This window comes from Ciona robusta, chromosome 8, assembly GCF_009617815.1.
Source record: "Ciona robusta chromosome 8, ASM961781v2".
NCBI lineage: Eukaryota > Metazoa > Chordata > Ascidiacea > Phlebobranchia > Cionidae > Ciona > Ciona robusta.
Window position 1 is genome coordinate 1,442,641 of NC_143242.1, and position 17,389 is coordinate 1,460,029.

General features: G+C 34.5%; 3 protein-coding genes across 6 annotated transcripts; 1 reads left to right on the plus strand and 2 right to left on the minus strand.

The window, feature by feature from the left end:
• Nucleotides 1-42: 42 nt before the first annotated feature.
• Nucleotides 43-2,565, minus strand: LOC149732073 (V-type proton ATPase 21 kDa proteolipid subunit c''-like). Its single transcript, XM_089882803.1, has 6 exons — nucleotides 2,426-2,565; nucleotides 2,038-2,170; nucleotides 1,381-1,453; nucleotides 1,196-1,325; nucleotides 669-793; nucleotides 43-388 (listed from the first exon to the last, which is right to left on the minus strand). The coding sequence occupies exons 1-6, from the start codon at nucleotides 2,484-2,486 to the stop codon at nucleotides 293-295; spliced, it is 618 nt and encodes a 205-aa protein (XP_089738929.1). The 5' UTR covers nucleotides 2,487-2,565; the 3' UTR covers nucleotides 43-292.
• On the minus strand, nucleotides 2,542-7,123 carry LOC149732074 (solute carrier family 12 member 2-like). Its single transcript, XM_089882749.1, has one exon. It carries the CDS (start codon nucleotides 6,673-6,675, stop codon nucleotides 3,322-3,324), a length of 3,354 nt encoding a protein of 1,117 aa, XP_089738875.1. The 5' UTR covers nucleotides 6,676-7,123; the 3' UTR covers nucleotides 2,542-3,321.
• Nucleotides 7,124-11,850: 4,727 nt separating this feature from the next.
• Nucleotides 11,851-17,230, plus strand: LOC149732075 (large ribosomal subunit protein eL38). Of its 4 annotated transcripts, none has more exons than XM_089882813.1 (3): nucleotides 11,851-11,975; nucleotides 15,762-15,879; nucleotides 17,082-17,230. In XM_089882813.1, the coding sequence occupies exons 2-3, from the start codon at nucleotides 15,775-15,777 to the stop codon at nucleotides 17,187-17,189; spliced, it is 213 nt and encodes a 70-aa protein (XP_089738939.1). In that variant the 5' UTR covers nucleotides 11,851-11,975; nucleotides 15,762-15,774; the 3' UTR covers nucleotides 17,190-17,230. The 4 variants fall into 4 exon arrangements, with proteins under 4 accessions (XP_089738939.1, XP_089738940.1, XP_089738942.1 ...); XM_089882814.1 differs by having other exon boundaries at nucleotides 11,956-12,057; XM_089882816.1 differs by lacking the exon at nucleotides 11,851-11,975 and adding an exon at nucleotides 12,055-12,170.
• Nucleotides 17,231-17,389: the final 159 nt, after the last annotated feature.

Sequence of the window (17,389 nt, forward strand, 5' to 3'; positions counted from 1 at the left end):
TTGTTCTGTGAAGCCTTTCACGCAAGGAGGTTGTTTGTCAAATAATGCAGCGACAAGGTCGCAAACGAAGTGTATTGCACACATAACATCACGATAAAATAGAATAAATGGGATAAGTAATGAACATAAACAACCAGTCAATACACTTACAGACGCCTCACATAATTTTCAACAATAGAAACTGTTTTGATTTAGTGTGAACGTCTTTCTGTATTTTGTTGTTGCTTTATAACTCTAATACATCTATAAATACAAACAATCACACATGAGGAGTTCACATTAAAGTTTTGTTTCATTCAACAACCATCTTGGCTTTGGTTGACATTATAATCGCAACAATCAACCCAAAGAGACCAATCGCACTTCCGAATATTTCTACAATGAGTACCTGTATAAAAATAGTTGGTTAGAAAGTGTGTTGTCTAGCAGCATGGCTTGGTTGTAAGGGCCTGGCAACATAAAAGCATACCAGGTTTTATGCTTGACGCTGCTAATATTATAGGCTTGGATGTCCTAGTGCACTTGATGCTTATTCCCCAAAAACAGAATAAAATCAATTACCCATAGAGTTCCAGCAGAAAGCGAATTAAATAATATAGTAAAGATAGCTATCTTATTATGATTTAATTGCCCACAACGAAAGTCAATACAGCTACTCAAAGTGTTACCTTAACGAACAGGTTTGGGTTAGCAGCATCAGCTATTGCTGCTCCACTGCCAACAATGCCAACACATATTCCACAAGCGAGGTTTGATAAACCGGTTGTTAGTCCAGCACCAAACAGTGCGTAACCTAAAACATGTAATAAACATTAGCTGTGTATTCTTGTACAGGATAAAATGATAACAACTGATCAGGTAAAATCACACTGTTTTAAATATTTTTTCAAACACAAAACGTCTGGTTGACCTGTAGATTATCAACATTGTATCCATTACAGTCAGTTAGTTAGTCATAGGTTTTTATTAAAAAATACAAAATAATATTGTTTATCTATCGATCGATTAGGTATGGACAATATTCAAAACCAGCAGTTTTTCTCCTACAGATGATAGAATAAACAGTTTAATTTTATATATATAAAATATATTATTTAAATGCTGTTTAATCATAAAGTAAAAACATGTAATAAATAAGTTTATTGAAACATTAAGACCAACATAGATCAGCACACTTTAAACAAATGTAAAATACCTGCAAATATATTTTGTGCCATCATACTATCTGATAACAAGTTAGGATCAAAGTATTTCAAGTAGTTTGACATCACAATAGAGATTATAATTCCATAAATTGCAACAGCTTCACAGAAAATAATGCTCACCTATAAAGACAACTTATTATTTATCAGTAAAACACTTGTTTTCAATTTTATTTACCAAATTTTTTGAATAAATTCTTGGAGTAATGACACCTGCTCCCATTATTGAACTTCCAGTAGTAAATATCCCCCTTTTGAAATAAAAATAATGGTAATTGCCAATGCATAAATTGTTTAAATAGGCAATCATACAAAACAAAAACTAACAAGACTTTTCGCAAGCCACAAAGTTTCAAGCAAAGCAAGCATGATGTATATGAAGGAAATGAAGCTACATATCATCCCAGTTATTGCTTGCATCGTAACCAAAATTCTGGTCCGATGTTTGATGACGGTAGCAAAACTGATCACATATGTGTCTTTAGGCTAGACACTCAACAGACATAAATGGAAAGTGTTGGGGTGATGAGCCAAATCTGGCCTAAATCCCAGATCCTTGACAAGGCCCCACCCACGAACAATAGAATATTCCAGTTGTATCAAGGAATTTAAGTTGCTTTATTCCCCCATGGCCGGAAGTCGTTATAACACAGATGATCTGTTACACTCGTAGGCCGTACCAGCTTACCAATTATCCTAATGTAAGAGGTAGACACGCTGACGCTAACCAACTGTGCCACTGGACAGTTATAACTCCTTAAGTTGCCCTACTATGCGTAAATAAATAAGTGATCATCCACAGAACATCAAATTTAAGCTAAAACGCTGAACTAACCAAGCTGCTCCAACTACAGAGAAAGCCATGGCAAGTCCTATACCAGTCGTAGCAAATGCATATGGTGAAATATTTGTGAGCACATTTCCGACATCAAACCTGAAACCTTGATTTGTGAACAGCAAGTACAACCCTAAACAAAATAGTTTTATTCAACTAAATGTTTTAAAACTATCATAAATGGTAAATGCACATAATTTAATTATGCTATATCCAATAACATTTGTCAATACCTTTATCTCTATTATTTCTATTTAATATATTATTTTGGTTATCACAACCGACAAGATAAATCGATTAAACTATGGGTGAATTACTGTAACTGATACTTACTTATGCATATTAAGTACACTACGTACTAACACAACTACTTTAACAAACAACTTACCTAATGAAGCAACCACAAATAGAAAGATTGAATAAAAGACAACGTATATAATCTTATACATCTCTAGCTTTGCAGCAGACAGGTATTAGACTTAAAATGTAACCGACTAGTTATACCTAAAATACAGCAATGTTATGATTAAAATACATGAGCATTTACCATAAGCTGATGTCTTAAATATATCACTAATTGGGTATTAGATTATTTAAATTGGTAAACAAAAATAAATTACTTGCATCAAAAAACAAATACAAAATGTTGTCTATGGAAAATAAGATCTAACTCACTTGGATTAGTTAAATATTAACCGAACAAATTACAAATCAAAACATAAAGTAAGTAAATTACAGAAATCCTAAATAACCTAATGAAGAAAAATTAAATGGCCATTGATGAATAAGCAAAGTTAGACTGCGCTTTTACATTCGGCAAAAAATACATTGGTTGCAGCATAGAGCCTTAACTTTGAATTCTCTGGTTCAGAGTCAACCGCTCGAATCACTGATCATGTGGGTGGATAGGTAGATTACGATATACACAGAGTACTTGCAGCGGTTTTTAGTTGCTACTTTTGTAAAAGGTTGGACAGAAATAAAATAACATAATTTACAGTTGAATAAAAGACGATTTCGTTTTTTTTTCACTTATAAATAAAGCTACTTTCATTAAAAAGAAAATTTAAGCAGCAATGAAAAAACAAATGTAGGGCAGTAAAACAACTTTAGGAATAGACTACAAAAGATTGTTGGTTGCAGTTTTAAAAATAGAATATGATACAAACTGTTGTTTATTTAAGCAATATATACATATAGCATATTTTGAAAAGAAATTTATATACTAATATAAAATGGTTTAACAGAACACAAAAATTAGTAGCAAGAAGATGTTAAGCAGCATTAGGAATAAAATGTTAATACACTCGTTTGATTTCCACGCAAAAGAATGATAGGTGGCAAGTTTTTACTCAGCTCTTCTAGCCATGCCATGTACAAAGCAGGTGATACAGATGTTTTTCGTGCCATAGGTAGCGTCATCATTATAAGCGCAGCATCACGTGAATGTTTCTGTAGCAACTCCTGTAGGCGTAACTGTCTGTAGGTTTTTTCCTTTAATGTAGTTAGTTCATTGTCAGTAATTTTCCATGACTCATCATTTTCTGGTTTTTCGTTATTCTCACCACAGGTATATGGTTTAATCATGGACTCAAATTCTTGAACAGAACTTTTGCTTGGTTTGCTATTAATATCACCAATAACAATAACATCTTCAAAACCAATTCGAAACTTGCTCAGCAGTTGAGCCATTGTACGCTTATCTTGGTCAATTCTTTCTTTTTTTCCACCGGTAAAGATTCTCATTCTACATCCACTCCACTGAGGTTTAGTAGATAGAAGATATGGGATAAGAATAGTAAGTCCACCATCATCGAACAACCACCAAACATCAATGGTTTTACCTTTTTCCTGAACTGATTGAAACAATGATGCTGCTTTAATTTTTGCAGTGTTGACATCACTCATGCTTCCTCTTGCCACCAGCTTTGTGCTACTCCCTCTCTCTTCAGTCTGCTTCACCAACCCAACATCACCCTCTGCAGATGTTACATCACCAGAACTTGACTTGGTACGTTCCTTTCTGGAGGTGCTTGACTCTGATTTACTAATAACTGGATCATGTGTTCCAACACCAGCTTCTAAATACTGTGACACATCTAAACCCTCTTTCATTCGCAAAATACAAATGCCATAATTCATGTCTAAGGCATGATGGATTATATTAATATATCCAACAAATTCCTCAGGGGTAGATGTTTTCCAATCACATTTAAACCCCATCAACAAAGTGTTTGTTCTGAGTTTGCCTAGACCAGATAGTTGGAGGTGAGTTAAAACACCTTCTGTTAACTTAGAAGCGCTAACAGAGGAATAGAATGCCTTGATATGTTGGGATTTCAACCACTTTTGATTCAACTCATTTTCTTTCATTAAGTTACGACTGGTAAATTTCCCCTGTGTTATCTTTACATTAGCGCACACCATGAGTGAAACGTTTTTAGTTATTTGTGAAGCAATGTAAAGCAGTGCAGGTCGATGCTTTGGTGAGCCTGTCAACACCATCAACTGGGGGCGGAAATTTTTCACATGGTCGTCTACAGAACTCAATTTCAATGTGTGGTTTAAAGCTTGTGTGTATGTATACGCTTGCGTTGAAGAACCCCAGTTGACATCAGGCTTTTTGTAATCAACATATTTGTATAGTGCCACAACTATAATAATTGTAATTAATGCTGCCCACCACTTTATAACAAACATAATAGCACAACAAATCACTGCACCTACCAGTGATAACCACATGTTGTAATACTTAAACGCTGGTCGCCAACCTGGTGATTTTGCGAGTGATGCAGAGAAACAAGAGTAATTGATAAGTGTGTATGATGCAAGAAAAAAGTTTGAAATAATAGGAGCAATTGCATTAAGCTGACCTATTAGTATAAAAGCCAATGCAATAACAAATGCTAAGATATAACCTCGTCGTGGTTCATCTGTACCCGCTGCACCTTTGCCAAAAAATCCTATCAGTGGAAAAATGTGATCCCTGCAAACAGCCTGAAATATTTTGGGGGCACTAACCAAACTAGCAAGTGCTGATGATAAAGTAGCAGCAAATATTCCTGCCACAATGATTGGCCAAAAGGCACTGATTTTTTGCATTGCTTGAAAATCATTAAGAAGGCCACCTTTAAAACATTGGTTTATTGCAGATGCAGAGTCAGTACATGTTGTGTTAACTGAAGTGTATGACCAACCAAACTGGCAAGCAGCGGATGTGCAGTTTAAGCTTGTAGCATTAGCAACTCCTATAAAGTCAGCAATATTTCCGGAAGCAACTCTAACTTGAACACTGCCTAAAATGATGGAGATGACTGCATACACAACACTTGTAATTAAAATTGCTAAAAGTGTTCCTTTAGGAATGGCAGTTTGTGCATTTTTCAAATCTCCAGATATGTTGCATCCGGCCAAGATTCCAGTTGCAGCTGGAAAAAATATCGAGAAGACAGAAAAAAAATTTTCATTGTTTCGAAAATTAGGTCCAAAATTTTCAGCAGCAATATTACTTTGGTAATTAAACATTCCATAAGACATTTGGACAGTTGATGCAGGTATAAAAGTCCCAATGAGAAAGTTAATAATTGAGATCAGCAAAATTATAAGTAAACCCATTTGCATCTTTGATTCCCAAGCCATGCCAAGTTGGGTTACTCCAAGCAAGAGAATAACTGTTATGGTTCCTACTATCCTTGTGTCATTCAGTACACTACCAGTCATTGTAGCATTATATTTAAACATTAATTCAACAACTGTTTCTGAAAACCCAACAACATACATTGCAACAGCTACAGCATTGGCAAGAGAAAAAATGAGACCAATAGCTCCACCAAACTCAGGTCCAAGACTGCGAGAGATTAAATAGTATGCTCCACCACCCCTTACTTGACCGTTCGTGCAAATAGCTGACATAGACATGGTTGTAATTACAGTGACAGTACAAGAGAGCAAGATAATCAATAAACTAAACCCAATACCAGCTTGTCCAACCACCCATGACAGTCGTAGAAAAAGCATCACACCCCATATATTCAGCATACAACGTACCAAAACACCTTTAATCCATCCAAATTTAACAGGAGTTACAGAAGCGTGGGGTTCCACTGCCTCAGACTTAACTTCTACAGTCTCAGCATCAGGTTTTGGTAATGAATTTTCCACTTCTGCTGGGTCTGCATGCAGTTGATCAAGTGTTGGCCGAGATGATTTTTTTGTAATTGACCCAGTATTGTGGTAATATGCAACCATTGGTATCGCTTCCTGAGTGTTATGTCCAAATGTTTTGAGGTAGTATGTTTTTGTGTGGGAATCATGAGTATCATAAGGTGTGTTGTGGTGAGGAGAGCTCGGACTTTCTAAATCCTTTTCAGGCTCCACAAATTCAACATGAAATCTACTCTTTGTTGTTTGTTCCACAGCAGCAGTTTCACTTATAGGTGAAACATCAGAGTTTTCTTGGTCCACAGGTGTCGACATCATTATGAATTCCTCATTGCTTGGTTCCGCAGGTTTTTCCACAACATTTTTAGAAGAAGGTGAATGAACAAAGCCAGTTGATTCTTCCGAAGTTGCGTCAAGTGAAACAGCACCATCTGGTGATGCTGCCACACGTTCAACTTCAAATCTTGATGATGACATTGTTTAGCTATCTATAGTACACAGGACCAAATTTACACATCTATTAAGCACAACAATAACTTAATTAGAGACTAATATAATGTTAATTAAAAACTGAATGAAGAATAACTTGCCAAGGGCAGGGGCCTTCTATAGTGGCATAGTTCTACCGCTATTCGCTACACTGGCCATTGTCGACCTGAACTCTTTACTATATTTTTGTCTTTGCATTTTTCGTAAATACCTATACCTTTACCTAAAACTCTCGTTTTGCTTGCTTTATATTGTCGAGTGCGGGGGATTTGATACGCTGTTATCGTATGCGGACTTCAGCTGAACATATTATATACATAATAAGACACTATTATGGTTCCACTCCGTTAAAAAAATACACAAAAGGCTTAAATATTTCGGAAAATGTTACACAGAGAAAAACATTATAAAATCTAGAGAGAACTATCTGCTAAATATCGCTTAAACTGTAATCAGTTCTGATTACAAGCTGCACTCTTTGGCACCTCCTGTGTAAAATGTAATGCATGACGCAGGTCATGAGATCTTTCATAGAAATGTTCCACGCCAAAGTTAGTATGTTCCGCGCCACAGAAAGAATGAATAAAAATGCTTTATCCTCATAGGGGCATATGCGTCGCAATATATTTTCCCCACATTTTAAGAACAAGATATAGCGCCTTAAACAAACAGAAATGTAATCGTTAATTGAGCACGTTAGTTGTCATATAGATCCTTTTTTTCAAAGAGATTAAAACCAATGAGTGGAAACTAGCCGCTTGTTACGTCATCAAATCCTATCAATCACATACATTTTAGTTCTCCGTCACGGTCCAGTGCATCACGAGAAAATGCTGGTTTATACAAAGAGGTTTAGTCAAACTTGCTTAATAATGAGCTGCATTAACGGTCGTATACAATTTGCACCTGAAACTTACCTCGAAGGCGCTGTAGGATTGAAATTTGGCATAGTGGCGATGGAATTCGTGCCTTTTACTGTTTTTATTGAGTCGGATAGGGCGGTTTATGTTGAATTTTTGAAGACGAAGCGGGACGGGATTTAAATGTACCGACGAGCCGTTCAGAAAATACAACGGAAAGTTGCTTTAATTTGCGTGCGATTATAGTATGCCTAAATATTTTTATGCGCAATGCTATAGTAATATATGTTTATTCAGTAAACGTGGTATTCAGGAGTGGGGGCTCGAAGTTGGCGGCAGTTTAGGTTCACTATCTAGTGCAGATTACTTTGTTTGGTTTTAATCTCTTTGCTTTTTTTGTCAAACAGTTGTTCTTGTTGGGCACGTTAGTGACCATATAGATCCTTTTTCGTCCAACAGTTGTTCTTGGCGTTGTTATTGTTGTTATTGTTGCTAATAGGGTGATTTTTTTCCGCACTTATCTTAATTCTCAATTCTAGCATTTATTCTTTATTCTCTTGATTGAAATCAAATCGTAATATATATTTATAATTTTTGGACTAAATTTTCAGATTTAAACCCGCATGTTTAGCGATTAATTAACGATTACTTTCCTCGTGTACTTTAGGCTACATGGCGGAAACACTGTCTGGAACACAAATCTGTCAAAATGCTAACATCGGTTTACATCGTAAAATGCTAACATCGGTTTAGTACAGTTTACATCGTAAAATCAAAAAAGACTGTAATTTCTTTGCTAAAATGAGGTTTGTACTTACTATACTCAGCACTGCAGAGATGGAATATTTAACTGTGGATTATTCAATGGCCATTTTTGGTTGTGTTTATAACAGTAATGTATAACAGTAAGCATTAATTTCCCACAAATTCTTAAATAAAGCCAATTTAATAGAAAGGTATACCAATGTTTACATACTTTCACTTGTAGCAGCACTAGTAGAGTAGCAGGCAACTGAAGTTTGTGGTTCCCTTCATAGGTTGATGCTGTTACTTAGGTTGTTAATGTAGTTTATGCGAAGACTGACACGCACCAATATTTATTGTTGCCTTGTACATTATAAGTCATATTGTGTTCTGTATATAATATATTATGCAGATCAAATTCAAGGAAAGTATAGAAGTTAAAGAGATGATTTTCTATGCATAGCAACAAGGAATCGAACATGTGTTAGTTATTTCTCAGACAATAGTGTACTATAGTAGTATAATACCATATCATGTTTATGTACCACAATTCATAGGCGTCCATTTAGGGGTTCCGGAGTGCCATGTCACCCCAGTTTTCAAAACAATTGTGAGATAAAGTGTTTTGGCCCAAGTTTTACAGATCACCACAAATTTTAACCTGCTGTTGATTGTCTGGCCTATAGAAACAATCATGCCCAAACCATACTCGAATCATACTATTCAATGAAGTTTGTTTATGTTTCAAGCTGTGATCGTAAATGCATTTAATCACTTCACACTAGATTTTTAAAATGTGAATCTCAATCCAATCTTAAATCACCTAAATTTGTTGGGTATTACTATTCAAAAAACGGGTTGTACCTGTTAATTTATTCAATACATTGTTATCATACAATAACATGTTTTACTTTTTGTTAAACAAAAATGAGTTTCATAGTGAACTATTTAATGCAAATTGTTTTTTACATCTGTGAGTTAAACTAGGTCACCTGGTCAAACATAATGTGGCTTTGTGAAATGCTAATTTTTATAAATGTGAACGAGACAGATATAATGCATAGAAAACAGAACTGTATTTCACACAATGCTTCTTCATTTGTTTTAGTATCCAAAATGTGTGCAGTTAACTAATAAATGTGCAATAAGCTAATATACATAAACATTTTATGTATTCTTTGTCAAACTTTACTATTCATTGTCAAACTATAATGTTGCAACCTCCAATAGGTTTATTTGCAATATACCAGCAGTGGCGTTGATTTTATAATAATGTAGGGGTTGCGACAGATTCTATACAAAAGGGACCAGGCGTATATTTTTTTAGTTATACAAATACACTCCCGAAATCCCAATAAAAAAATCTCCTACAGCCAATAGAATGTTACGTAAAAGTAAATTTAGGTAAAGCTGGGACTTAAAAACAAATTTAAAGGTTTGAAAGTCTAAAATACATCGGTAATTTGTTTTCTGTTTTAAAAAAAGTCAAAAACAAGACCTAAAAGCGGGTAATTTGTGAAATTTGACTCCCTTTTTTGGGACGTTGCCGACGTAGCGGCCGTAGCGTACATAGTGAACTGAATATTGTGGACATAGCGAACTTGCACTAATTAAACGGACCGGTAAAATTTTAGTCATTTAAAAAGGGTAATTTTTATATTATTTTGCAAAAAATGCATTAAAAGATTAATAAAAGCTATTTTACACCTTCCCACAAAAGGAAAACGCAAACAAAACTTAACAAGTTTGTTTAAACCCAAAGGGCTATTTTATATTTTTTCCAAAGATGTTTGACGGGGTAAATGTAAGTCATTTTACACTTGCAACAAAACATAATTGTCTAAACACATTAAAAAGTCGGGGTGTTTGCTTGATTTTGGACTCACAATGGCAGCAGTGAGAACACTCGGTGTTTCTATGACCGATATCATCTATCTTAATGTTTAAATTATACGTGCCCATCCATTAGAGCTTAGCTCTTTTGTTGTTGTTGGGCACGTTAGTGACCATATAGATCCTTTTTCGTCGAACAGTTGTTCTTGGCGTTGTTGTTGGCGTTGTTGTTGTTGTTGCTGATAGGGTGACTTTTTTCCGCACTTATCTCAATTCTTAATTCTAGCATTTTTCTTTATTCTCTTGATTGAAATCAAATCATAATATATATTTATAATTCTTAGACTGAATTTTCAGATTTAAAACCGCACGATGAGCGATTATTTAACGATTACTTTCCTCATGCACTTTACATAGCGGAAACACTGTCTGGGAGTTTGGGAGGGAACGACGACACGTGTTGGTCAGGGCCATAGAAATACCGAGTGGACTAACCCATTGTTACGTAAAAGACAAATTGAGCTGCAATTTAGATCCAAAATAACTCGGTAGGTACATTTAATGTGGGAAAATTTTTTTTTTCCAAAAAAATGTTTGGTGAGGTAAAAATAAGCTGTTTTACACCTTCCCAAAAAAGGAAAACACAAAAAAACCTAACAAGTTAGTTTAAACTTATTACCAAAGTCACCACTTTCGCTCTATTTTGGACACACAAAGACGGCAGTTGGACTACTCGGTGTTTATACGACTCTGGTGTTGGTGAGATAAAAAAATCCGCACAACGATTCACGACTGAATCAACTATTAGCATTTAAGTGGGGACTGGGGACGCATTAAATGCACTACTCTTATACCGTATTATCATTAATCGTAATTGAAACATTATTTTTAATTCAACATCATATGATTAATATTAACTTCTAACATGTGCTAATTACTGCGTGATTACGGTTTGTCAAAATTGAAGAAAACAAACGTTTTTAAGCGACGAAAACGTTAACCAGTGTAAGTTTACAATAAACACATGGTACATGAGTTGTACAAAGCGTATTTACACATATTCTTCACCAATCCTCATACGTCATAAGTTTCATTAGTTATAATACATGTATAAATACATTCTGCCTACTGCTCCACAGTCACCAAAGTCGACTAGAACCCGTTTTGTTGGTTACTTCAGATTTGTTTTTGATCGAGCCTAGTCGACCGTTGTAGTAAAAGGATTAATTAATATAGCAGGGTGGGGGTAGATGGGACACCTTTTCATTTTGTTTTCTCTTTTCATTTGGCAGTAAACAAAGAACATTTAATGAATTATAAAACCGTATCTTCACGACTTCCACAGACCGTTGTTAAATGTTTAAAACACGATCAGGCTATTTGGATATTATGTGTTAAAGGTGTCCCATCTTCCCCGACTCTACTATCTTATGCTAATTAGTTTAAAACGTGCTTATTCATTAGATCTGTGATCTCTTGTATTTTTTCTAAAGATGTTAGACAGGGTAAATATAAGCCATTTTGCGCTTGCAACAAAACATAAACAGTATGTTTAGCTGTTTTACGCTAGCAACAAAGCATTATTGTTTAAACACATTGAAAAGTCAGGGCGTTTGCTTGGTTTTGTACTCACAATAGCAGCAGTGAAATTACTTGGTGTGTCTTTGACTGATATAATCTATATTATAATGTTTTGTTTATAATGTTAAAATTATACTTGTCTATCCATTAGAGCTTCGCTCTCTTGTTAAAACTGTACGAAGTGACCGTTAACTGTTCGCATTAAAAAAAATTGTCGAATCTGTCTTTTTGACGAAGTGCGTGGAAAGAGATCGTTCACGTGTTTGAAAGGTAACTACTTTTGTTTGTATTATTTCCTTGAAAATATTAACAGGCATTTAAAATTATCATAAGTAAAACTAAATACTTTCAGGTATGTTCATTTCGTTAGATTCGTAAGTAAATTGCGTGCGATTACTATTTGATCAAGATACGAATATCGGTTGGCATTTTATATGTAATTTGAGTTGTGCCAAAGAACAAACGGTAATCCTTTAGCTGGTGGCCGCCTGAAAGTTTGGCTTCAAAATGTTCCTTAGGTCTCACTGATACCCACTGTACAATTTATTTTTGAAAAAACTCGGGCGTTCGTGTCGAAAATTAACTTTGAAAGTGCGCGAAATCGTGCTGCGTCACCGTATACACCAGCCGTTACGAATTAAACCAAGGTTGGATTATTACGTCATAGAATGCGTATTGTTACGTTTGATTCCTACGTTAAAATAGTGGAGAAAAAACAAGGCTGTAACGTATGTAATATACCACTGTTGTGACATAACAGACCACGATTGTGACGTAATAAATCGTTAACCTTACGCAAATCAGACGAATTACGGTGACGAAGCATGTTTTCGCGCATTTTTAAAGTTAATTTTCGACACAAACGCCCGAGTTTTTTCAAAAAAAAATTATACAGTGGGTATCAGTGAGACCATGGCCTACTCAATACACGGCCTAGGAATACACCGAAACTGCTCACAAAATAAGAGGCCTATTGACGCGAATAATGCCCATTATAATATATTGTTACGTCACGGTTTTATGAATGGATTTTGCTGTCTGGCTGTAGTTTTTGCATCAAATAACAGTTTATTTACCATTCCCAGTTAAATTACCTTATTTTTCGGGTTATTTATCAACATCTTATATTTTTTATAAATGTTTAAGCATGACTGAACAGATAGGAGTTACTTTTAACCACGTGCGGCATACAAGTAAGTTTTACCGACAGTTTAGTTTGGCTCAGTCGCTGAGTGAAAATAGTATTTGGCTTAAAACAGATTGTTCCAGCAAATCTAGCAAAGGAACACCGCAGTAACAACAAGTAAGTTAATTGATATGTCCGTTGTGGACTTTTAAAACCGGTCCTTAAAAACAATATAGGATATTGGATAAATACAAGCATTAGCCTTTTGTCTCAAGGTGCTTATGCCTTGATTTGTCCTGCTGTTCATAACCCATTTTCTACTCGAGGTTTTTTTGTTAAAGCAAGACAGAGGCTCTTCCTCGAGGTCCAAAAATGGGTCATACAGCACATCATAAATTAAGACTGTAAAATACAAACAAACTCACGATAGCCTCCCTTCGTACTTAAGTGTTGTGTCTAACTTTAGACCTTTGTCGCTGTTTAAATTTTACTAGTGTTCCTTCCTAACAGAATTATTTACATATGTCTGTTTGTTGTTAAAGAATATATTGATGATGTTACTGATTGAAGATCTTCTTGCCACTTCTTCATGATCATAACATGCAAAGATGGTACCCTTATCCAAATATTTTTATCCAACTACGGAACACTTATTGACCATGCTTAAATAGCTTGCTTAATAATTTTGGTGGCTTAGAATTTAATCTAAATAAAATTATGAAGGTGTGCTGCATTATAAAACTTGCCAAATGCCTGTCTACTAAATTAAATATAATCAAAACGTAGGTTTTCTGTGTTGGGTAAACTGAATCTGATTGCTTGTCTCTCTTTATGCTTAATAAACTGGTATTTATATACTAATAAACCTTTTGCGCTGCTTTATATGTCTGGTATGATTTTAACTAAACAAGAAAATATCCCTGCGACACGTTCTGTGATAAACTGTAAGTTAAAACAACCTAGAACTGGTATTAAACCTACCAACAACTGCATTCAAAATGAAGACAATCTATTCATAAAACCGTGACGTAACAATGTATTGTAATGGGCATTATTCGCATCAATAGGCCTCTTATTGTCTGAGCAGTTTCGGTGTATTCCTAGGCCGTGTATTGAGTAGGCCATGGTGAAACCTAAGGAACATTTTGAAACCAAAATTTCAGGTGGCCACCAGCTAAAGGATTACCAGAACAAACATTAGCAAGTAAGGACCAAGCCGGGTACCTAATAAAACTTCGGGTTGCGCGCGGTTGCAAATATTTTGGGTATTTCGACCAAAAACGCTACGAGGACACGTCCAATAAATGTCAAATAATCATACGAGTTTTACAAACCAACTTTTGGTCTAATAATACCTTGAATACTTCTTAAGTAATCGTCAATAAACCATTACGAGGTTGGAGATATTTTTGTTATTTCGGTAACTTAACAACCATTTAAGATATCGTACTATTCGTATGATGATTTGAAATCTATTGGAAGTGGCCGCATAGCCTTTCTGCTCGAAATATTCGAACTATCTGCAACCCGTAGTTTTATAAGGGACCTGACAAAGTCACCATTTTATTTCTCACATGCTTTCCCGCTAAATCATCGATGTACTTCGCATGTGTAAACCAGCCTACTTTGGGTAATACTGCCGCTGGTGACCAGTGTAAATTTTGGTCACGCGATTTCGCGCATTTTCAAAGTTAATTTTTTAAACGAACGCCCGAGTTTTTTCAAAAAAAAATTATACAGCCGGTATCAGTGAGACCTAAGGAACATTTTGAGACCAAAATTTTCACTGGTCACCAGCGGCAGTATTACCCCTACTTTGCTCGTTTTTTGCTTTTTTACGCACAGAATTATATATACTTGCTATTAAATTAAGAAAAGACACGCTACATTGTCATCAGAGGGAAGTTTTTATTAGTTTTGTGAGGATTTAAAAGATTTGACAAAAAAATGTAAAAAAAACGCAAAAAAAAATTTTTTTAAAGAAAATTTTTTCATATTGCAGACCCGAAATTGCAAAAATTACGGGCGATAAAAGTTAAAAAGGCAGCAACATAACCATTAAAATGACCTGTAAGTAAACAGTCTTAACCTAAAACATAAATTACATTATCAGAAAATGTAGGCAAAGCTGTAAATCATCTGTTTTTGATACTTCATTACCTTTAAAATCAGTTAAATCATTAATTAAATTAAAATAATTTACATACATAACTCTAAAATTAATTTTATCACAAAGTTAATATTGGTTCGGAAAGAAAAAAAAAAACAGAAAAAAAACGGGGTAGTAAAAAACAAGAGAAAAAAAAGTGGAGTAAAAAAAAAAAAGTATGAAATGTTCGTAAACTTTAAAATTGAAATATACCAGCAGCAAGATACCTAAATATGTTGCAAATACTTGCATTCATAATAAATTTATTACGAAAGGCCTTCTCACAAGAAAGTTTAGCAAACCCCCTAAAAAGTTTTTTTGGGCAATTTTTTGTTTAATTTAATAATTTGTGTTTTACTGAAAAAATAATTACCAACTAGAATGACAGTTAGGATAAAAAATAACTTTTTACCCAGAAAAGCTGTTTGCAATAAAAATGTTTTTTTAGCGAGCTAGGGGGTTGTCCTTTTCTACCCCAAGTTCCCCATTGTTTTTTATTACCATACTTTACTATATATTGTTAATACCGTCTATGAGACTTGGTGAAATCTTTTACTTTTCTTGCTGTAATTCGAACCTGCAGTCGCTGCAATGACCAAACATGATTTAACAAAAGCATCTGCCTGTAACTATTGCTGGAAAAGACCCACGTAATAATATCACCGAGTAAACTTCCGAATGTTTAACTGTTAATCACCGGCTTTTCGTTGCACATACAGTTTGCCCCACGAAAAGTAGGTATTTAGAAGTGCTGTTTTCAATCTTTTTTATTTATTTTTAGATTACTTGGAACCATGCCAAAACAAATCACTGAAATCAAAGATTTCTTGTTAACAGCTAGAAGAGCTGATGCTAAATCTGTTAAGATTAAAAAGAACAGGCAAAACACAAAATTTAAGGTAGTAACACAATTTATCCTATATACACCAAATATTGACCAAAGACTGGGAAAGGCTACAAAATCATGGAAATTCTTTTCGTATAAGACTTTTGTAATCCATTCAATTCACAGTAAGCCCGGCATATGATTGTTTAACATTCCAAAGACCTTAAAGGGGCATACCAACCAAAAACATTTTATTATGTTCAATTTTCAAATGAATATAGCTAAAACATTTTTATTATGTTTTAAATTTTCGAATGAACACAATTTCGCTCCTTTGTATTTTAAAACTTTGATGGTAGTTTAGGTCACATTTAGGCATATCTATCAATACACAAGTTTTGATTTTTGGTTGGTATGCCCCTTTAAAAGTACAAACCTATGAATTACAACTTGTTGCTGTCATAATTACGTTTCCCAAAAATGTCCTGTTGTTGCCCCCACCACTTATAGATAAACAGTCAATTTTCCATTTTAATTTTAGTAAAAGTTTGTTGTTAACCACCAGCTGTACTGTGAACCTGGTTTAAAATAGTGTAATTAAAGTTATGGCAATTCCACATACCAGCCACGCTTTTATTTAGCACTCAGGAAGTTTTTACCCCAAGCGTGTGTATATCGAGATCGACTGTCGTTTTGTTGCAAATTTCCTTTTCGTTACATTAATTATTCTGATCTCCTCTACTATATTCAAAGAAAATAATGTTATGTTTAGGGATGCACATTACAGAATAATTAGGTATTCTAGGATATCCTAGAATACTTTATTTCGAATCTAGAATTTCGAATCTTTTTATATTTATAGGAAAAAATAATTTTACCCACATAAGTCAGTTTATTGACTCTTTCATACCCGCCTTGTTGGAACATGAGCTGTAAAATGATCAAAAATTGTACTATTGGGTAGTTTTTGCGTCATGAAACGTATAGCAGGTTATGAAAAGACGTTACGAAACGTTTACTCTTGAAAGTCCCACAAACACAAAAATATTTTTTTTCAAAATTAATAAGTTTCAAAAATTGTTAATATAGTATATGAGATGACGTGTAATTACGTCATTAAACAGAATACCGAATCCCGTAATTAGATTCGAATACAAAAGGATTCGAATCTCACGGATTCGAAATTCTGTAATGTGCATCCCTACTTATGTTACTTTCTCATGTTTATTTAATTCAGGGCGCTAATACTTAGGTTAATAAAACAAATATTTTCAGGTGAGATGTAGTCGATACCTGTACACCTTGGTGATCCAGGATAAAGATAAAGCTGAAAAACTTCGTCAGTCTCTTCCACCTGGTTTAAGTGTAAAGGAACTTAAGTAGAAATAAAGGAAGATTTCAAGCATGAAAGTGCTTGAGCAGTACTTTGTTTGGTTTATTTTCCATAAAGCCAGAAAATTGGTGGTTGACAAGATTTTTATTGTAGTTTAAGTATTGTCTAGTGTAGCTTGGAGCATAAACATAGGAAATTATAGATTTGTTATTCACACAGTACAAAACCTGTACACTGTATTCTAGAAAAT

Excerpts from the sequence above, each read along its gene's own strand:
- LOC149732075 (XM_089882813.1), top strand. The coding sequence starts at position 15,775 with ATGCCAAAACAAATCACTGAAATCAAAGATTTCTTGTTAACAGCTAGA. Across the intron at positions 15,880-17,081 it reads GGCAAAACACAAAATTTAAG|GTGAGATGTAGTCGATACCT; the intron begins GTAGTAACACAA and ends AAATATTTTCAG.
- LOC149732074 (XM_089882749.1), bottom strand. The coding sequence starts at position 6,675 with ATGTCATCATCAAGATTTGAAGTTGAACGTGTGGCAGCATCACCAGAT.
- LOC149732073 (XM_089882803.1), bottom strand. The coding sequence starts at position 2,486 with ATGTATAAGATTATATACGTTGTCTTTTATTCAATCTTTCTATTTGTG. Across the intron at positions 2,171-2,425 it reads ATTTGTGGTTGCTTCATTAG|GGTTGTACTTGCTGTTCACA; the intron begins GTAAGTTGTTTG and ends TATTTTGTTTAG. Across the intron at positions 1,326-1,380 it reads GAATTTATTCAAAAAATTTG|GTGAGCATTATTTTCTGTGA; the intron begins GTAAATAAAATT and ends TTGTCTTTATAG.